Source organism: Rhinoraja longicauda, chromosome 40 (genome assembly GCF_053455715.1).
Source record: "Rhinoraja longicauda isolate Sanriku21f chromosome 40, sRhiLon1.1, whole genome shotgun sequence".
Taxonomy (NCBI): Eukaryota; Metazoa; Chordata; class Chondrichthyes; order Rajiformes; family Arhynchobatidae; genus Rhinoraja; species Rhinoraja longicauda.
Genome location: NC_135992.1, coordinates 11567391 through 11589711, shown reverse-complemented (window position 1 = coordinate 11589711; position 22321 = coordinate 11567391). Strand labels below are relative to the sequence as shown.

The following is a 22321-nucleotide window of genomic DNA, read 5'->3' as shown; positions in this document are numbered from 1 at the left end:
AGCAACTCTACCACTGCACCACTGTGCTGCCCTGTTCGGAACCATTAACTCTTCTCTCTCCCCAGATACAGCCTGATTTGTGGATTGTTTTCGGCAATTTCTGACTTCAGTCGGAGTCTAATTTAAAAATATATATTGCTGTGTAATATGATGCAGATTTTTTGTTGACATCATCTTACTTTACAGATTTGCATATGGGAAAAGAAGGAACTTCTTCAAAGGTAATTAAAATAACATATTTCAACAGCATGGTGGCGTAGCGGAAGATAACCATTACCTTCCTTTAAAATAACCATTGACTTGGCCTCCACAGCCTTCTGTGGCAAAGAATTCACCACCACAGATTCACCACCCTCTGACTAAAGAAATTCCTCCTCATCTCCTTCCTAAAAGAACGTCCTTAATTCTGAGGCTATGACCTTTAGTCCTAGACTCTCCCACTAGTGGAAACATCCACATCCACTCTATCGAAGCCTTTCACTGTTCTGTGAGGTCCCCCCTCATTCTTCTAAACTCCAGTGAATACAGGCCCAGTGCCGTCAAATGCTCATCATATGTTAATGAGCTACTACTTTACAGTGCCAGAGACCCGGGTTCGTTCCTGACTATGGGTGCTGTCTGTACGGAGTTTGAACATTCTCCCCGTGACCCGCGTAGGTTTTCTCCAAGATCTTCAGCTTCCTCCCACACTCCAAAGACGAACAGGTTTGTAGGTTAATTGGCTTGGTATGAATGTAAAAATATCCCTAGTGTGTGTGGGATAGTGTTAGTGTGTGGGGATCGCTGGTCGGTGCAGACTCGGTCGGCCGAAGGGCCTGTCCCTGTGCTGTGTCTTTGAACTAAACTAAACCAAACGGGCACAGTTGTAGGGAAGCTCTAAGTCTATGACAGAAAGTAATAAAAGTGAAATGAAAAGTATAGGTTTCATGTGGAGCAATGTCAGACAGTGACTTGCTTCTGTGTTCTTGGGATACATTCTTGACGAAAGATGAAATAAAAACTTGCATTATTAGAGAATATCCATTCTGTATCTTAAAGCACTTTGCAATCAATGAAGTGTACCCTCCTTTGTAATATAAAAAGTGCAGAAAGAGCAAGCATAGAAATGACCAATTAACTTTTGATTGACTGAGGTCTTAATAGTTTATTTTAAAATGATAGTGTGACTTAGTCATTTATACAGCGCAGAAATAAACCCCTCAGTTATTCAAGTCCACACCAACCATTAGTCAAGTCAAATCAAGTTTATTTGTCACATACACATACAAGATGTGCAGTGAAATGAAAGGTCACCCACAGTCCAGCAATAGAGCAATAAAAATAAGCAATTTCACACACAGTCACAACCAACACAAAACCAAAAAAAAAGAAATAAACATCCATCACAGTGAGTCCCCTCCAGTCACCTCCTCACTGTGATGGAAGGCCAGAATGTCTTTTCTCTTCCCCTGCCATCTTCTTCTGCGGTCAGGCTGTTGAAGTTGCTACGTTCCAGGACGGTGAAAGGTTCGCAGCGGGCCGACCCAAGCCCCACAATCCGGGACGGATGAAGACACCGCCGCTGCACGTCAGGGCGGTCTGGCTCCAGACATTGAAGCCCCCGCCGGGCAGAGAAAACCCCGCGGCCTATTTCAGGCCGCGCCGGACGGTGAAAGGTCTGCAGCGAGCCGACCCAAGCCCCGCGATTCTGGGCGGGCGAAGACGCTGCCGCTGCCGGAGCTCCCGATGTCGCCCCCCCCCCAGGGCAGGGCCTGCGAGCTTCCGATATCCACGCGGCCCGTGGCCGAAGAAACCTCCGGAGCCTCTGAAGGCGAGTTGCAGCCGCTCCCGCAGCGCCACCACAGCCTCCGAAGGCAGCCAGCTCCGCAGATGGTAAGTCCAGTCCGCGGGCTCTGCGAACCAGAGCCCAGGTGGTCCCAGCAGGAGGCCGTCAGCTCCAGGTGTTAGGCCGATGGTAGGCCGCAGCGGGAACGGAGACACGACCCAGAAAACAAAAGTCGGGTCTCCGTTCGGAAGAGACAGTTTTACAGTTTCCCCCCACACATAACACACAACCACAAAAAGACACTACATCACATCTAAACACTACAATTAAGACAAAAAACAACAAAAAGCACAAAATACAAACGGACTGCAGGCGAGCCGCAGCTGCTAGGGCCATTTACACTAATTCTCATTTACACTAATTCTACTTTAATCCCATTTATTACTCTCCCCACATTTCATCAACTATTTCTGACTGATTAGTACGGGTGTCAGGGGTTATGGGGAGAAGGCAGGAGAACGGGGTTAGGAGGAAGAGATAGATCAGCCATGGTTGAATTGATGGGCCGAATGGCATAATTCTGCTCCTGTCACTTATGACCGTATGATTTTTTTACCTGACTACATGCTGGGGCAATTTACAGCAACCAATAAATGAGAGGAAACCAGAATATCTGGAAGAAACCCAATCATGGAGGAAAAAAGTATGAAGTCCACACAGATGGCATCTGAGGTCAGGATTGAACCTGGGTCTCTGATGCTGTGAGGCTGTAATAATCCTAGATGTGCCACTCTTTTCCATATTTTTTTAATAAAACCACCAACTCTGAATTTAAATGAAAGATGAATCCTATGGAGAGGTAACAAAAACCTTTTCAGGACACATTTTGAACAAATACCTGTACATCAAAATGCAATGAACAGGATGTTTTATTCTGAGCTGTTATACTTCATGAATGCTTTATGTTACAGCTGTTGAACTGCAGCTATATATTTTTCTGTAGATTAAACATTTATCCATCCAATCTTTCCTGGTTTTGTGCAGCAGCAGCAGCAGCAGCAGATATTTTGTTTTAATGGGGATTGTTAGGACATGGCACAAAGATAAAGACATGTTTAAGCAATGAAAAAGGATTGTTGTCAGTGAAAATGAAAAAGACTTCAAAATAATTGAACACTGCATTCCAATGGGATTAGATGCATGTAGATTAACCTGTTCACTGCCAAAAAAAAAATTCCACTATTGGCCATGGCCCGAGTATACTCTGGGGTGGCACTGAACAGGTTAAGTCCTAGTGTTACATTAACTATTCCTTCCCCAATGTGTGCTTGTCAAATAGGTATTCAGCCATTTCATTCTGGGGAGCACCAAGACGCTGCAAGTTTGTAACGTGGTCCCCAAGATTCTTGATGCTCTTGACTTGTTTTTCCAAATAATGAGTTTCCAGAAACTCGCACAACTGAAAGAGAAGAGAATTGGAAGTTGCTTAACGTGAATAGAGCATTGAAAACTCAGTGGGTAGGAAGGAACTTCACATGCTGGTTTAAACCGAAGACAGACACAAAACGCTGGAGTAACTCAGCGGGTCAGACAGCATCTCAGGGGAAAAGGAATAGGCGACGTTTCGGGTCGAGACCCTTCTTCAGAACTCAGTTAGACACAAAATGCTGGAGTAACTCAGCGGGACAGGCAGCATCTCTGGAGAGAAGGAATGGGTGACGTTTCGGGTCGAGACCCTTCTTCGGTTGTCGAGCACAAACCATTTAAAGATTGTATATTTAAAAGTGAAAGACAATTGATTTTTAAATTTGAGGGGGAAAACAAAACAACTCGAACTAAGAGAAATACTCAGCAGAGAGGCATAATCTGTGGAGAATTATTATTTCAGATCAATGGCCTTTCATCAGATCATGTTTTGATAAAAGGTCAAGGACCTGGAATGTTAACTCTCTCTCCTTGTCTGACTTACACAAATTCGCCCGCATTTCCTATTTTGAGATTATACACATTCGTTCATGGGAAGGGTGTAAAAGAGGTGACTGGTTCATGAGTCTAATATTCCTTTTGACTGACATTCTTTATTCCATAAGCATATTGAATTCTCAAAAAGCCGTCTTGCATTCTTTAGTTTGATTGTTTTTGGATACTTACATGAAAGTCATTTCTATCCTTGGACAACTTGTGTAACTCCAGAAGATGTTGATTAATGTTCTTCTCCAATTGCAGAGCACATTTCATTGACTGCAAACCATTGTCCCAGCCTTGTTCTGGTTTCTGAAGAGAAAAAATGCAGCCAGTCTCAAATAATCAGATTTACACACAAAGATAGCATGAAATTCTCAGTACTTTCCATAATCCCCTGACATTATTACATTGGTATCTCTCCCACTTATCTGAAGCTACTTTTCTAGCGATGGGGTGAGGGTGGGGCAAGCAAATTTAGAGGTTTTTGGTGATAACAGCATAAGCATGAATGTTAGATCTGAAGACGGGTCTCGACCCGAAAGTCACCTATTCCTTTTCTCCAGAGATGCAGTCTGTCTCTCTGAGTTACTCCAACTTTTTCTGACTATCATAAGCATTAAGAAGATTGCTTTACAAATTTCGCATTAAGATGCTAATATAATGAAAACATGTTCCAAATAGTTGTCTTCTACATATTAACCTTGATATCTTGCAGTTCAATGTTGCTTCCCCGCTGATTCTGGAATTTTATCAGCTTCTCAGCTTGTTCATGTTCCTTACACGACTGCTTCTTGAAGAACATCATGAAGTTTTTCAGTGCGGCATCGCTTCGGTCAAATCGATATGCCTGCAAAAAGGGGACATTAGATTTTAGACTTTAGAGGTAGAGTGCAGAAACGGGCCTTTCGGCCCACCGAGTCCGTGCTGACCAGCAATCACCTCGCACACTAACATTATCCTACACACGAGAGACAATTTACAATTTTTACCGAAGCCAATTAACCTACACACCTGTACGTGTTCGGAGTGTGGGAGGAAGCTGGAGATCCCAGAGAAAACCCATGTAGTCACAGGAAGAATGTATAAACTCCGTACAGATAGCACTTTTTAAAAAAATTGTTGAACTGCGGGTAATTTTTCATTTCACTGCACATTTATGTGTATGTGACAAATAAATGACTATTGACTTGTAGTCAGGATCGAACACAGGTCTCTGGCGCTGTGAGGCAGCAACTCTACCGCTGCCCGGTAGAGAATGGAGACAAAAACTAGAGTTGTCGCCAAAATACAAATGGTTCACTAATATCTTTAAAGGAAGAAAATTTGTCAACTTTACCGAATCTGTGCATTCTAATACCACTAAGGTTGAAACTTACTGCCTTTTTCTTTCCTCTTTCGTATGTCAACTACAACAATCAAAAGTGCAATTGGTGCTTCTGAGTACTATAGTTGACGCTTTGCTGCAAATTTTGCCATAGAACTACCCAGGGTGGACGACGAGGACATAAAGCAGCTCCCACCCCACTGCCTTCTGAATTGGCCAAACAAGCTGCTTAACTCAAAGACAGCTGGGTGAAAATAACCACTGACCACACCACTGATGTAAATCCCATAATGATTTTAAAAAAACGATAACCAGTTACCAAATGAAAAAGATTTTAAAATAATTATTATTAATTCCTGCTGCAGGGTCTCTACCCAAAACATCAACAACCGTTCTCCCCACAGATACTGCTGACCCATGAGTTCTTCCAGTTTTTTTTTTTGTTCCAGATTCTGGCATCTTTCAGTCTATATCTCTGATTTATTTTCCATACTTCTTAAATTAAATCCAGTCAATAATGAAATTGTTACCCTGCAAGACAATACGTCTTCGTATGATAAAACCAAATGAACGTACGATTACTCTGACAAATGTCAAGGCAAGACAGATTAGCTCAGGTTCAGAACTTACGATGGAGAGGTAAAAATAGGAGGCATAGAGTTCCATATTAATCAGCCGATTGACACTAGTCTCAATTTCCTTATGATGGCGTAGGCATATAGTATGGTCCATTCTGATTTGATTTCTCTTATTCAGTCAAATAACTGATGTTAAAAGGCGAACCGAGCAATATAAAAACTAATATTTGTCAAAAGGAAATCCACAAGTAGCAGTCCACAAACAATACATAGGTGCATCTGTATTTATACTGCTTAGGAGCACTGGAATTTCAGATTGCAGCATGCTCGATTACTGATAGTCCCTTAAGCGAATAAAATGCTTTGATTCCACTGCTGACAGAAAGGAGAGATGGCGTGAAAGCATTGCAGGGCATGATCATTTTGACAAGGCACATCCTGGAACTGTCATTGTATATTAGTTCACCTGGAAGCCTCCATTGTTAAAGTTCGTTTCTTAAAACAGACAACAACATAAACAGTTAAAGGTAAACCAAGCAAAGCTTTAATTATCGTCAGATGGGAGTGGGGGGATCAGTGCTAAGGGTGTATGACCATACTCAGCACTCCCCTTGCTTCCACTCAAAGATACAGCATTTTCGCAGCATTTTTATACAGAATTTGCAGCGAGAATGTTTAACACAACATTTCCTTCAAATCAATCACATTGTATTAGAACACAATATACTTGTCACCCTAAAGTCATAAAGTATTTTACACAATAAGTCATTAGTCAAAGGTAAGGACCCTTATCATACCACAGAAGGTCCTGTTTTCACACTCCCACAAAAAGTCAACAGTTAACCACATCCTAATCTTAACAAGAGCATTGTCCATCGTCTTTCCCAGACATCTTTCCCAGGGATAACAGGGTGCACTGCTCGAGAGACTTTAAGAATTGCATAGTCTTATCCTGCCTGGTGCAATTTTACAAACATCAGCTATTCAGGACCCAAAGTTTAGGCTCATCCTGTTCATTCATTCTACCATTTTATTATTCCTGTGGTTTCCAGGGATTGTAAGTTTTAGCTACCAGACACATCCTTATGCGCAATTAACATTCCTTCACCTTCAACAATATAGAAGCCCCAAAAGCATAATGGCCAAGCATCCAATCATGCAAAGTTAATAGCCATTAACTCTTTCACCATGTGCAAAATCTTAAAGGTTTGCATTCTAATAAATAGATGGGGATGGAACAGTCTGATAAGTGATGGGTGGATAGGTGAAAATGTGGGGTGGGGTGGGGTGGGGGGGGGGGGGGGCAATATGAGACTCAGGGTGGCAGATGAGCATACAAAGGAGAGGAAAGGAGTAGCGTGACTTGGCTGGTGGGAAATGATGGGAGAAATATGTGCACACCAGCAATACTTGAAATTGAAGATGTCAATGTTCATACCATTGGGTTGGTGGCACCCAAGTGGAATATTAGATAATGATCTTCCAGTTTGCCTCTGGCATTCTCGCAAGGACAGAAAGATAGGTATGAGAGTGGGAGGGGGAGTTGAAATGGTTAACAACTGGGATCTCCTGCAGCTACAATTGCACTGTTCAAAAGGCAGCTGGATAAGTACATGGAAGGAGATAATTTGCAAATCTAGGAGCAGATGGTAGGGAAATTGGACTGCTCTTAAATACAGCTGATATATGCTTAAAAGGCTGATTGGCTTCCTTCCATTTTGTGCTTCTATGAAACAGCTTGCATCTCATAAAGGCGCGGTAACCGTGATATAACTTAAGAATGGCACTTCCTCCTTGTGACTCTGTATAGTTCCGAACATGTCAGTATTTTGACTGTGGCATTAAAGAAAGCCACCATTTGCTTTTGATGGTGGTACAGTATATTAATCACACATGTGAAGGGTTTATCAGTCACAGTTTGCAGTGGTCTTTTGCAGTTGCTCTGGCATAAACATAATGAGTAAGAGTTATTTTTTTAGGTTTCCCTTTCATCGCCAGTTTTATGTTGACTAGAGAAATGGAAATATTTTAATGTATTCTTTCAACGCCTTGACCTACCTTCGAGGGAGGGGAAAACTCTTTGTGCTCCCCAAATGGCGGCCTAATGGGACAAAGCTAGATGATGCCACACTCAAAATGGCAGGCCAAAGCCAGATGATGCCATACTCAACGCTCAAAATGGCAGGCCAAATGGGACAAAGTCAGATGATAGCACACTCAAAATGGCGGGCCAAAGGGGACAAAGCCAGACGATGCTACACTCAAAATGGCGGGCCAAATGGGACAAAGCCAGACAATGCCATACTCAACGCTCACGAGGATGGAGCCAAAACCAACTCCCAAAATGGGGAGGCAATGGACTGTAGTTGCTGAAATTGGAGCCAAAGAAAAAATGCTGCAGAAACTCAGCTGGTCATGTGGCATCTATAGAGGCAAAGAGATGGGCGACATTTCCAGTGCAGACCCTTCATTAGGACCAAAATGGTAGCCGGGGAGGGACGAGAGCTGACACCACGCAAAATGGTGACCCGGGCACAAAGCAGCGGAAAAGGAATCAAATGCCTCGTTTGAGACCTCGGGAAGACCAAGCGCAGGCTCGGCGATTGTTTTGCTGAACACCTCCGCTCAGTCCACCTTGGCTTACACAATCTCCCGGTTGTTAAACACTTTAACTCCCGTTCCCATAATGACCTTTCTGGCCCTCCTCCACTGTCATAGTGAGGCCCACCGCACCTATTACCCAGCGGTATGAATATTGATTTCTCTAACTTCAAGTAACCCTTGCTTTCCCCTCTCTCTCCGTCCCTCCCCCACCCTAGTTCTCCGACTAGTTTCACTGTCCTCCTGATTAATTTTACTGATTGTGTGCCTCATTGTTACCTTCACCTCAGCCAACAATGAACCATTCAACATTTTCCTTGAATATTGTCTGCTTTGATCTGTCGTTTTCACACCTTACATTTCTATATCGCTCGTCTCCCTCTCCCCTGACTCTCAGTCTAAAGAAGGGTCTCAATTTGAAACGTCACCCATTTCTTCTCTCCAGAGATGCTGCCTGTCCCGTTGAGTTACTCCAGCATTTTGTGTCTACCTTCTGTGTAAGCGTTTGACTTTAGAGGGATGAGGGGGGACCTCATTGAAACATATAGAATAGTGAAAGGCCTGGATAGGATGGATGTGGAGAGGATGTTTCCACCAGTGGGAGAGTCTAGGACTATAGGTCCTATGAATAAAAGGACATCACCTTAGGAAGGAGATGAGTTTATTTAGTCAGAGGGTGGTGAATCTGTGGAATTCATTGCCACAAAAGGCTGTGGAGGCCAAGTCAATTGATATTTTTAAGGCAGAGATTATCTATCTCTTGATTAGTACAGGTATCAGGGGTTATGGGGAGAAATCAGGAGAATGGGGTTGAGATGGAGTGATCAGCCATGATTGAATGACGGACTAAACTTGATGGGCCTAATGGCCTAAATTCTGCTCCTATTACTTATGGCCTTGCATGTACTTGCGCCCCGCAGCCCTGCTTCCCGGGAAAACTCTGTGCTGAACTAACTCGACTAATGTAATAAGTTTTACGTAGCTAGGCCGTATATTAACAATACTGTCTCAGATATTGAGAGAGTGGCACAGTAGTAGAGTTGCTGCCTCACAGCGCTAGAGACGTGGGTTTGGTCCTGACTACAGGTGTTGTTTGCACGTTCTCCCCGCAAAAGCCTGGGTTTTCTCCGGGTGCTCCGGTCTTCACCCCCGTTCAAAAGACGTACAGGTTTGTAGGTTAATTGGCTGGGTAAATGTAAAAAATTGTCCCTAGTGGGTGTAGGATAGTGTTAATGTACGGGGATCGCTGGGCGGCACGGACTTGGAAGGCCGAAAAGGCCTGTTTCCGGCTGTGTATATATATGATATGATATGATATGATACTAGATTCTTGATTAGTGCGGGGTTAGTGTCAGGGGTTATGGGGAGAAGACAGGAGAAACGGGTTAGAAGGGATAGATCAGCTATGACTGAATGGCGGAGTAGACTTGATGAGTCGAATGGCCCAATTCTGCTCCTATCATTTATGAACATAAACTTGAACCAGCATCTGCAGTTCCTTCCTATTCAAAATGGCGGCCCGGGCACAAAGCGGCGGGAGAGGGAATCAGATGCCTCGATTAAGATGGCGGCCGACGGTGCCGTGGATGCGACCTTCCAAACATGGCGGCCGCCAGCAGGCAGGTGGGACTAATGTAGATGGGGACTCTCTGAAGGGTCTGGACCACAGATAATGGAGCAGAGCAAGATAGACCACTCGACCCTAATAACCGTGGTATGTCACGGCGCCATTTTAGTAGGCAGAAACTTGCAGAAACATTTTTTTTTTAAATTAAAAATCTGTGAATTGATAGATGAGATATATTCTGCATTTTTATGGAATCATCACACATACTGTTCCCCCAAAACACTGATTACACTGCGAGAGGCAAGGCGGGCGGCGGGGTTTGCTTACCAAAATGGCGGACGTTAGGCTCCTTTGCGTACAACACTTCAGTATAGGCGATTTCAACGGAGTGGTCCATCTTGCCCCTCTGGTATCTTTGGTCTAGACCACAAACGCCACCCATTTCTTCTCTCCACGGATGCTGCCTGTCCCGCTGAGTTACTCCAGCATACCTTCGGTCCAAAGCAGCGTGTACCTGGGGCGGGCAAGTGTTGGGGGTTGGGCCGAATGGGTCTGTGCGGCTCGATGTGACTCTGAATGCCTCGTTCAAGATGGCGGCCGGCGGTGCCCAACCGGCTCCGACCTTCCAAACATGGCGGCCGCCAGCCGCGCTTGACCAATCAGGGGCCGTGTTTCGAGGCGGTGGCGGAGGCGGCGGGGTTGCGAGGGACGACGCCGCCGATGGCGAGTCTGCGGGGAGCATGGCTGACCGTGGCGGCGGGGCTGCGACCGGGCCGCGGTCTGCTCTGCCGCCTCGGGTGCAGGGCGGGCCCGCCGCTGCCGTTCGCCGGGGGGCAGGGGCAGCTCCGGAGAGCCGCTCATGGCCGGGGCTCCGACTGCAGCACCGGGCGTCAGAATTACCCCAAGGAATGCGTGGAGGCGATCAACAGGCAGATCAACATGGAGTTCCGCGCTTTCTACGTCTACCTGTCCATGGTGAGAGAAGGCAGGCTCCTGGTCACCGTGTCCCAGCAGATCCCAACACAAATCTCTCTGCAGACCCCAGCAGGGTGACATGGAGAGGATGAGTAGTCTTGTAGAGATCGTGAGCAACAGACAGGATAAATGGGTAAATGTCCCAACACAGACACTCTGCGACCCCAGCAGGGTAAATAGGTAAATGTCCCAACACGGACTCTCTGCAGACCCCAGTAGGGTAAATGTCCCAACACAGACACTCTGCGACCCCAGCAGGGTAAATGGGTAAATGTCCCAACACAGACACTCTGCGACCCCAGCAGGGTAAATGGGTAAATGTCCCAACACAGACTCTCTGCAGACCCCAGCAGGGTAAATGTCCCAACACAGACTCTCTGCAGACCCCAGCAGGGAGACATGGAGAGGATGAGTAGTCTTATTGAGATCGTGAGGATCAGGCAGGAGTAATGGGTAAATATACCAACACAAACACTCTGCAGACCCAAGCAGGGTGACATGGAGAGGATGAATAATCTTATAGAGATCGTGACGTGAGCAACAGGCAGGATAAATGGGTAAATATCCCAACATAGACACTCTGCAGACCCCAGCAAGGTAAATGGGTAAATATCCCAACACAGACACTCTGCAGACCCCAGCAAGGTAAATGGGTAAATATACCAACACAAACACTCTGCAGACCCCAACAGGGTAAATGGGTAAATATCCCAACACAGACACTCTGCACACCCCAGCTTACTTCATAGGGAGGGCTACCAGAGAGGAGGCTGGGACTTCATTCCTTGGAGTGCAGGAGGATGGGAAGTAATCTTATCGAGATCATGAGGAATAGGTAAGGTAAACGAGTAAAGATTTACCCATGTCTCCCTGTTGGGGATCCCAACACAAACACTCTGCATCCCCACCAGGGAGAAGAAGGGTCTGAAGAAGTTTCGGGTTTGAAGAAGGGTCTCGACCCGAAACGTCACCCATTCCTTCTCTCCAGAGCTGTTGCTTATCCCGCTGAGTTACTCCAGCATTTTGTGTCTACCTTCGATTTAAACCAGCATCCGCAGTTTGTTTTTCCCCACCAGGGAGACATGCTTTCACCCGTAGGGAGGGCTACCGTCGGCCATCTGCAACAAAAGAGTCTAAGCACTGACCCTTGACATATAATGGCATTACTAGCGGGGTTTTCCACAACCTAGTGGTCACCTATGCCCAGGAATTCAACTTAATGGTCAATGGTGCTTTATTGTCACCTGTGCAAACGCACAGTGAAATTATTTTCTTACATACAGTTCAGTAAAGTATTGCCATACCTAAGCACAATCCCCGATTAGCAAAGTGTACATAATTAGTCCACTAAAATCGCCTGCAAAAGACGGTTTTGGCGCTATTTTCAAAGTCCAGTCCGCGCTTTAACTCTTATGAGCAGTGCCCGATCTAGTCAACCCCCAGGCTGCTGCAGGTCCTCCAACCGTCACTTTCCTTAGACAGCATGTGCAGGAAGGAACTGCAGATGCTGGTTTAAACCGAAGATAGACACAAAAAAACTGAACCGGTCCTGCTGAGTCGGATGGTCACACCGCACAGCGACCCGGCACAGACCTATTTGCTCTTTATTCTGTTTTAAAACTGTTTCTAATTCTGTTTCACTGGGTTGTCTAAATTTATGTTGATTAACTAACTAATTTATTGCATCGTATGGAAGTCGCATTCCCAATCTCGTTGTACCCCTGTACAATGACAATAAAGATATATTGTTTTGTAAATGCTGGAGTAACTCAGCGGGGCAGGCACCATCTCTGGAGAGAAGGAATGGCAGAATAGAACTTCATTCCTTGGAGTCCAAGAGGATGAGGAGTAATCTGAAAGAGAACATGATGATTAGGCAGGATAACTGGGTAAAAATCCCAACACAAACATTCTGCAAAGCCCAGCAGGGAGACATGGCTTCCTCCATAGAGCAGGCTAGGACTTCATTCCTAGGAGTGCGGGAGGATGAGTAATCTTATAGAGATCACGAGGAATAGGTAGGATAAAGATCCCAAAACAAACACTGCCACCCCCAGCTTCCCCCAGTCGGGCGAGCAACAGATTTGGAAAGTGGTACCGAGGCAAAGCACCAGCAATAACCTTATTGAATGGTGAAGAAGGCCTGAGGGCTACATAGTTCCCGTCACCCCTTCAAACACCAGTGTATCCTTTCATAAAAGTCTCATGACTCCAGTAGAGGCAAAATATGCCCTCTAATCCCAGCAGGGTAGTGCTTCATTCATAGTGCGGTAGTGTTTCATATCAATTGACGTGATCCAAAATCATTTAAACTAATTCAACACAGAGCCTCTCAATTCCTCTCTATCCATCGATACAATTGGCTGGTATTGTACCTCACAGCCACAGTAACCCAGGTTTAATTTCCTTTCAACTCCATCAACTCAGCTGATGTTATCTGTATGGACTGTGTGCACATTTCTATAACTGTGTAAGAAAATAACTGCAGATGCTGGTACAAATCGAAGGTATTTATTTCACAAAATGCTGGAGTAACTCAGCAGGTCAGGCAGCATTGTCTGAAGAAGGGTCTCGACCTGAAACGTCACCCATTCCTTCTCTCCTGAGATGCTGCCTGACCTGCTGAGTTACTCCAGCATTTTGTGAAATAAATACCTTCCATTTCTATAACTGAGCTGGTTTCCCCTGGAAACTTGCAAAGATAGGTAGTTAATTGGCCTAGTAAGTATGTGAGTTGCATAATCTGTTGGGAGAATAAAATAACATGAGTGTGATTAGTGTAAATGGGTGATGGTAGGTATGGACACGGGTGGGTTAAAAGGCCAGTTTCTAATCTTGGTCACCTCTTTACAATCTCACCATGCCGATTAACAATCAATATATTCACCCCATACCACCACAACCCAGCAACATTTACAAATGCCAAAATAAAAATGGTAAGTAATCAACATAGAAGCAGCACAAAGTAGGATGTTTCAAATAAAAAAAATCTCAAGATTTGCTGCTATTCACAACAGAGGTTGAGGCCGAATTCACTTGCTATTCTTGTATAAAATGGAGTAGGATGAATATAAAACAAAAGCAAATGCTGTGTTTTCTGGACACAGCAGTCTGGGCCTAATCTATAGAAAGAACAGATGAACACTTTTAATTGACCAATTATAGCAGTAGAAGATGTCTGAAATTACTAGTTTTAAACAATAGATAATGTAATGCTATTCAGATAATTAAGGTGACTCAGATAAATCAAACAAAGTTGCTCTGAAAATCTTTTTGTTCGGTGCATACGCATCGTTATTACAATCTCCTAAATTAGAGGCACGTCTTAGCTTCCAGTGGTGAGAGAATTGATGTTTAGTACGACAAGCTTGAAATTTTACATCGGTTTCCACTGTTAATGAGATACACCTCAAGACGTCAGGAACTCCTGAACCATATTTGCGTTAATGATTTTTCCTCACTGTTTTTGAAATGTAAGAATCAGTTTAGCCATAACAAGCTCTCACTAACAAGCGTCTGATAGCAGCTTTAATGATGTTTGTTGAAAGATAAATATTGGCCAGGTCACAAAGAGCAACACCCTTGTTCTTCCTCAAAATTATGCCAGTTGGATCCTTTGTCAAAGCACCAGGCAAAGGTCACATGCAACAAAAAAGTCTAAGCACCGACCCTTGACATTTAATGGCATTACCTGCTGGGTTTTCCACATCCGAGTGGTCACCTATGTCCAGGAATTCAACTTAATGGTCAAAGGTGCTTTATTGTCACAGGTGCAAACGCACAGTGAAATTCTTTTCTTAGTATTGCCATACCTAAGCACAATTCCCAATTAGCAAAGTGTACAGAAATAGTCCACTGAGACCGCATGCAAGAGGCGCTAGGTTTTGGCGCTATTTTCAAAGTCCAATCCGCTCTTTAACTCTTAAGACAAGAGCGGTGCCCGATCCAGGCAAGCCCCGGCTGCTGCAGGTCCTCCAGCCGTCGCCTTCCTTGGACGTCTGGATCGACAAGGGAACCGACGTCCCTCTCCTCACCCATTGGACAAGCCTCAGCTGCAAGAGAAGGTCAGAGACTGTGTGCCCTGAAACCTCAAAGCTTTTCCACCAGATGGAATATGCTCCACTTACCTGGATGAGTGCAGCTCCAATATCACTCAAGGAGCTTGAATACTCCCTGAACATAGCCGCCTGATTAGTTGGCACTCCAACCTCCTCACGATCTTCATCTATTCATTCTCCTTCACCATCATCACCATGCTGTTTGTGTCATCTACAAAATACAGAGTCAGCGTCTGGAGTACAACCAAAATCCGCAACATGTGATTCAGACGTGAAAGTGCTATCCTTGAACCTCGGCAACCTTTCTTTAGCAGTGTTTAGAAGCTGGCTGTCCATCCTGTCACGGCCAGATCCCAGGGAGTGTTTGTTAGAATCCCCCAGGCCTTGATGCAGCAACAGCGAGGGGGAGGCAAGTTATGTCCTTGCCAGGGTGATGTGCTCATGTTATGGAGTGATACAGTGTGGAAACAGGCCCTTCAACCCAACTTGCCCACAACCAGCCAACATGTCCCAGCTACACTAGTCCCACCTGACTGGGTTTGGCCCATATCCCTTCAAACCTGTCCTGTCCATGTACCTGTCTAACTGTTTCTTAAATGTTGGGATAGTTCCTGCCTCAACTATCTCCTCTGGCAGCTTGTTCCATACACCCACCACCTATTGTGTGAAAACGTTACCCCTCAGATTCCTATTAAAATCTTTTCCACTTCACCTTAAACCTATATCTTCTGGTCTTCGATTCACCTACTCTGGGCAAGAGATTCTGCATCTACCTAATCTATTCCTCTCATGATTTTCTGTATGATATTCAGGAGATACGATTGTCAGCAACAGGATTATCATGTAATGCTCATCACCTAATTGCCTTGAAGAAGTGCTGGTGAGTTGCCACATGAACCGCCGACCATCCTGGCAAATGTGCTTCGTAATTTTGGGTAGGGAATTTAGACGTGATGACAAAGAGCAGGAATCAAATGGTATACTGTATTTCAAAGCAAGGATGACATGAGACTTGGAAGAGAACAAAGTTGATGCCATTGTCAAGCATCATTAGGCCATGAATTCTAGGTGGTACAACCTAGATGGTTGTAGATCTAGTAGATGGTACAACGAACACACTGGTGGAGTGAGTGAAATTTGGGGTGATGTTGGGGTACCAGTCAAACAGGCTATGTTTAGTTTAGTTGAGTTAATAAATACAGAACGGTAACAGGCCCTTCAGCCCACCGAGTACACGCCGACCAGCGACCCCTGCACATTAACACAATCCTACACACACTGGGGACAATTTACAATTATAGCAAGCCAATTAACCTACAAATCTGTATGTCTTTGGAGTGTGGGAGGAAACCGGAGATCCCGGAGAAAACCCACGCACGTCACGGGGTGAATGTACACACTTGCTACAGACAAGCACCCGTGGTCAGGATCAGACCCGGGTCTCTGGCGTAAGGCAGCAACTCTACCGCTGCGCCACCATGCCGCAGCGTCCTTATCTAAGGCTGTTCTGAGCCTCTAGAGTGCTCCGTTGTACTCCTAACATGCCTTGTGGATGATGAAAGAGGATCTGAAGTCAGGAGCGGATGCAATAATTTTAGCTCAATATTAGCCTGCACTTTCAGCTACGAGACTTGATTACGAGTCCCATTAAGCTACCAGTCCTGACATTGCTTATGATAGGAAGGAACTGCGGATGCTGGTTTAAACCTAAGACAGTCACACAAAGCTGGAGTAACTCAGCGGGACAGGCAACATCTCTGGAGAGAAGGAATGGGTGATGTTTCGGGTCGAAACCCTTCAGACTGAAGAAGGGCCTCTATACGAAATGTCACCCATTTTTTCTCTCCAGAGATGCTGCCTGTCCCGCTGAGTTACTCCAGCTTTTTGTGTCTATCTTCTGACATTGCTTATTTCTGTTACAGTCATATTACTTCGACCGTCGTGATGTTTCTTTGAAAAACTTTGCCAAGTTTTACCTGGAGCAGTCCGTCGAGGAGCGGGAGCATGCTGAGAAGCTGATGATGTTTCAGAATAAGCGTGGAAGCCGCATCATCCTGCATGATATCAAGGTTAGTGGGAGTGAAATGACCCTGTCCCTTCTGACTACTTTCTTTAACTTCTAGCCCTCGTCTTTCAATAAAAAGAATGTTATTAGATGAATGTGTAACCAGCAAGTCGGGCATCCATTTCCTTTGTTTTATTGCTGATTGAGTACGTAGCGGTGACGCCTGTTGACCATCATAGTCATAGAGTGACACAGTGTGGAAACAGGCCCTTCAGCCCAACTTGCCTACACCAGCCAACACATCGCAGCTGCCCACGTTTGGACCAAATCCCACCAAACCTGTCCTATCCATGTATCTGTCTAACTGTTTCTTAAACGTTGGGCTAGCCCCTGCCTCAACTACCTCCTCTGGCAGCTTGTTCCATACACCCACCGTCCTCTGTGTGAAAAAGTTATCCCTCAGATTCCTATTAAATCTTTTCCCACTTCATCTTAAACCATGGGGCAGACACAGACAAGTGGGACTAACTCAGATAGGAAAATTGGTCAGGATGGATGAGTTCGGCCAAAGGATCTGTTTCCATGCAGTATAGTTCTGTGACTGTTCAAGACCAGTCAGTATTGATAAAATCTTGCAAAATCAAGGAATGTGGGATTAGTGCAGAAAGTGGCACTGAGCGTAAAAGATCGACCATTTTCTTCATGAATGATGAAGCACGCACAAGGGGTCAAATGGCCTTTTCTGCTTCAATTTTTTACGTTCCAAGTGGCGAGTTGAGAAAGCCTAGAAATTGTGGTTTACCCATGCATTATCTGCCCTGAGATAGACAGCAAAACCTGGAGTATCCCAGTGGGTCAGGCAGCATCTCTGGAGAAAAGAAATAGGTGACGTTTAGGGTCGAGACCATTCAGATAATTGCCAGAGATTCTCCATGAGATGCCGCCTGCTGAGACCTGCTGAATTACTCCAGCTTTCTGTGTCTATCTTTGGTTTATCTGTTCCTTCCGACACATTATCTGCCTTGTCTTGGTGATTGAGGGTGGGAAGAACTGCAGCATTCACAAGTAATTTGAAGTGTTACACACTGCAGGCACATGGTGCCAGTGCGGTGCAGGAACCTGCTTACTACTGGAGTACCAGTCATACAGGCAGCCTTTTACTGGATGGTATGGAGCTTCTTGTGTTTTCAGAAACCGTACCACGACGAGTGGGGCAGTGGCTTGGAGGCAATGGAGCAGGCACTGCAGCTGGAGATAGAGGTCAATCAATGCATCCTCAACCTGCACAAACTGGGGAGTGAACAGAATGACGTCAGTGTAAGTTTAGTTCAATTTAGTTTAGAGATACAGTGTGGAAACAGGCGCTTCGGCCCATCGAGTCCACGCCGATCAGCAATCCCCGCACACTAACATTGTCCTACACACACAAGGGACAATTTACAATTATACGAAGCCAATTAACCTACAAACCTGTACATCTTTGGAGTGTGGAAGGAACCCAGAGGAAACCCACGCAAGTCACGGGGAGAACGTACAAACTCCATACAGTCAGGGTCGAACCTGGGTCTCAGGCGCTGTAAGGCAGCAACTCTACCACTGCGCCACCGTGCCGCTGTAAGTGTATCAATCTTATCAAACCAAGGCCACCGTGCTCAGATTGGAAAGCTATTCTTTGAAACACAGATTTCAGATGTTTGGGAAAGAAACGCAATCCAGTTAGGAAACTGAAAATAAAAGGCTTACATAATGTGGTTTGAGAATCTAGAATGTTCTGCTTGAACAGGCAGAGAAGCAATTCCAACAGGTTCGTTCCAACCTGAGGAATAGATCAATTTGAGGAATAGATCGGGTAGATGCACAGAGTCTCTTGCCCAGAGTAGGTGAATCGAGGACCAGAGATTTAAGGTGAAGGGGGAAAGATTTAATAGGAATCTGAGGGGTAACTTTTTCACACAAAGGGTGGTGAGTATATGGAACAAGCTGCCAGAGGAGGTAGTTGAGGCTGGCCAGCCAGTCAGTCTCAAGTAATCAAATTTACACACAAAGAAAGCATGAAATTCTCAGTACTTTGCATAATCCCCTGATGCTATTAAAATTGGTATCTCTCCCACTTATCTGACACTTCTTTTCTGACACTACTTTACTTGCGATGGGATGAGGGAGAGGCAAGCAAATTTACAGAGGTTTTTGGTGAAAATGGCATAAGCATTAGGGTTAGGTCTGCAGAAGGGTCTCGACCCCAAACGTCACATTTTCTCCAGAGATGCAGTCTGACCTGCTGAGTTACTCCAGCTTTTTGTGACTATCATAAGCTTTAAGAAGATAATCCATTTCACACAAAGGGTGGTGGGTGTATGGAACAAGCTGCTAGAGGAGGTAGTTGAGGCTGGGACTATCCCAACATTTAAGAAACAGTTAGACAGGTACATGGACAGGACAGGTTTGGAGGGATATGGACCAAGTGCGGGCAGGTGGGACTAGTGCAGTTGGGACATGTTGGCCGGTGTGAGCAAGTTGGGCCGAAGGACCTGTTTCCACGCTGTATCACTCTATGACTCTTATGACACATAGTAATGGAGCAAATACTTGAGGGATAAGTCCAGCCATTCTCACCTGAGCAAACAGCGTCCACCATGTTAATGCTTCTCAGAATCACACATGTTCCAGTGATATCGGGAAAGAGTGATAGAACCCTTTCTTCAAACAACTAACACATTCATGATGTGCCAAATAGCCTCTTTCTATCTTGCATGGTTACATTTTGAAGAGGAATGTTATATGTTACCTTGGAAAGTATGGATTAAAATCCCCCATTCTTGATTTATCGACAGTGAATTTGGAAGGGAAGCACACGTTCATTACCATTCATTGGAACTCATTGCCACAGATGGCTGTGGAAGCCAAGTCAACGGATATTTTTAATGCGGAGATTGACAGATTTTGGATTAATAAGAGTATCAGGGGAAGGGTGGAGAGGGAAAGATAGACCAGCCATGATTGAATGGTGGAGTAGGCATGATGGGCCGAATGGCCTTATTCTGCAACTAAAACCTATGAACATTGTTTCCCTTGTGATTTGTTGACAAAAGTTGCACTCAATGGCAGAACTACTGGGTTTTCTGCACTGCATAGCATTGCATTAAATGCCAGGCAATAATACCAATTCTAAGACCACTTTTAATAATACACTGTCCTTTGTCAAGTCTCTGTACCACTGTGTGAAATTTGCACTCCTTAATTATTTGAGTGCAAAACAGAACTTTTCCAGGTTCAAGCGACAGATATGTTCATATCCACCGTAGGGGTAACATCTAGATATCTTATTCTATAACCTTGCATACATGCCAAGTTTTTTATTCTGATAAAATGTTTCAACGTGTTCTGGCAAAATATCAAGCAGGATTTTGCACGAAACCAAATAATAATTAGGACAGACCCATGTAAATGTGTTCCTATGGAGCATATAGGTTTTGACTCAAAACCCACAGAATTAAGTGCAACTTTAGGTTAAATTGCACAATTTAGCACAGAGCCCAATTTGACTTTTTACAAAGTAATTGATATTAGTAATTTGTTCATGAAAAGCTGAATTCTGCTTAAATGCTTTATATATTCAAAGGTTCTGCTGGAGTTTTAATGGTTGGTGAATCTACATCCTATCTTTATCCCGCCCCCTCCCCTGACTTCAGTCTGAAGAGGATCTCGACCCGAAACGTCACCCATTCCTTCTCTCCAGAGATGCTGCCTGACCCGCTGAGTTACTCCAGCATTTTGTGTCTACCTTCCATAAAAATACTTATTTGTAGCAGATATAAAAACTTTTATACTTTGTTATCAGCAGGTGGCTATCTCACTGGAAGCAATTAACAGAAGCTAATGGTCTTCAAAGTAATATATTCCAGATGAGAAAGGCCTAGTAAGCCATTAAAAGGATTGGTATAGGTACAATCGTCAGCTGAGGCAAGAGGGGCTGTAGGACTTATTTCTGTACTGTGACTGAGATGAACAGAAGCTTAGCCGAGGTATATTGTAAGGAGCATCGTAAAAATGGGGAAGGAATGAATTTTCCGAAATCCTAATGCCCAGACAAATGAAAGCACAGCTACCACTGAAAGTGTGATTAAAAACCGAGATGTGCTCGTGAGAGATTTCATTTGATTATTCGATCTGCACAGAAGTTCAGAGACACGACATGTTCAGAATTTAACTGACCTGTTCAAAATTTCGAATTGGAATTTTTCCTCACTAGTCAAAAGGCTAATGCAGGTGGTTTTGGAACTTGTGTATCCCTTTTCGGGTGAAACCCTTCAACGCAACCTTCTCTTCCTGTTACAGTTATGTGAGTTCTTGGAGTCAAACTACTTGAGTGATCAGCTCGAGGCCATTAGGAAGCTTGGAGAGCACATCACCAACCTGAAGAGACTGGGAGCCCCTGAGAATGGTATGGGAGAGTACCTGTTCGACAAGCACACCCTGGGGAAGAACAGTTAATGACATGGGCTTTGGCGAACTCATCCCCTTAGGATATGACATGCCTGGCTTTTCCCGCCTCCTGCAAGTTTTTCAGCTTGTTATCTAACCATCTGTACAGCGAGGATTCCATTGTTCACCTGAGCAAGAGGGCACTATCCATTCCAGTGTCTCAAGTGTTAAATTATTGTGGTCAACCTGGTCCTGGCCATTGTAGGACCAGATTAAAGACCAGGCACTGCATGGCACATGTTGCCATCTGTTCCCAAATAAAAGTACTGTGAGAACTTTACCATTTTGCTTGTCAGATTTTTTTTTGGATCTACAAAGGATAAGAAAACTTTTTAACACGAGGAAACCTTGGCCAGTGTCTGAATGTCCTTTCTCAGGAAAGGTGAAGCACCAGGGGGAAGATTTATCTTCAGTGTAAACCAGCATCTGCAGTTCCTTCCTACACTCAATGTTTATATTTTAGGTGGATTATGAGCTGTTGTTCTTGTGGCCTCACGAGAACCAAGGCGGGCAAAGACAGAAAGGTCAGTAATTGATCGGGAAGTTAAAATGGTTAGCAACCAGGAGATCCGGCAGACACAGGTGGACAGAGTACAAGTGTTTGGCGAAATGGTTGCCTAATCTATGCTTGGCCATGCCAATGTAAAGGAGACCATATAGGGAGCAGTGAATACAGGATACCAACGTAACAATATTGCATTGGAATTCCCGCAAGTCCCGTGCTTATATATGCTTCCTATCTCACCCATTACAATTCCACTCATCCAACATCCTCTACACAAGATCAAGAGTGTTTGTCATACACGAATAACTCAGCAGGACAGGCAGCATCTCTGGATAGAAGGAATAGATGACGGTTCGGGTCGAGACCCTTCTTCAACCTGAAGAAGGGTCGACCCGAAACGTCACCTATTCCTTTTCTCCAGAGATGCTGTCTGACCCGCTGAATTACTCCAGCTTTTTGTGTCTACGGTTTAAACCAGCATCTTTCCTACACATTA

At 44.7% G+C, this 22321-nt stretch overlaps 2 protein-coding genes across 5 annotated transcripts in view; one reads left to right on the top strand and one right to left on the bottom strand.

Moving 5' to 3' along the window:
- Nucleotides 1-1140: 1140 nt before the first annotated feature.
- LOC144611347 (ferritin heavy chain-like) lies at nt 1141-5790 on the bottom strand. The gene is made up of 4 exons (XM_078430417.1): nt 5685-5790; nt 4431-4577; nt 3917-4039; nt 1141-3224 (listed from the first exon to the last, which is right to left on the bottom strand). The coding sequence occupies exons 1-4, from the start codon at nt 5784-5786 to the stop codon at nt 3072-3074; spliced, it is 525 nt and encodes a 174-aa protein (XP_078286543.1). The 5' UTR covers nt 5787-5790; the 3' UTR covers nt 1141-3071.
- Nucleotides 5791-10353: 4563 nt separating this feature from the next.
- Nucleotides 10354-22321, top strand: part of LOC144611345 (ferritin heavy chain-like) — a 131307-nt gene continuing 119339 nt past the window's right edge. For 2 of the 4 annotated variants that reach the window (XM_078430412.1, XM_078430410.1), the window contains exons 1-2: nt 10354-10775; nt 16756-16902. In XM_078430412.1, the coding sequence (XP_078286538.1) occupies nt 10377-10775; nt 16756-16902 (546 nt within the window). In that variant the 5' untranslated portion in view covers nt 10354-10376. Of the gene's footprint in view, nt 10776-16755; nt 16903-18029; nt 18156-21173; nt 21541-22321 lie in introns of those variants that run through there. The other 2 variants (XM_078430411.1, XM_078430413.1) reach the window with 2 other exon arrangements.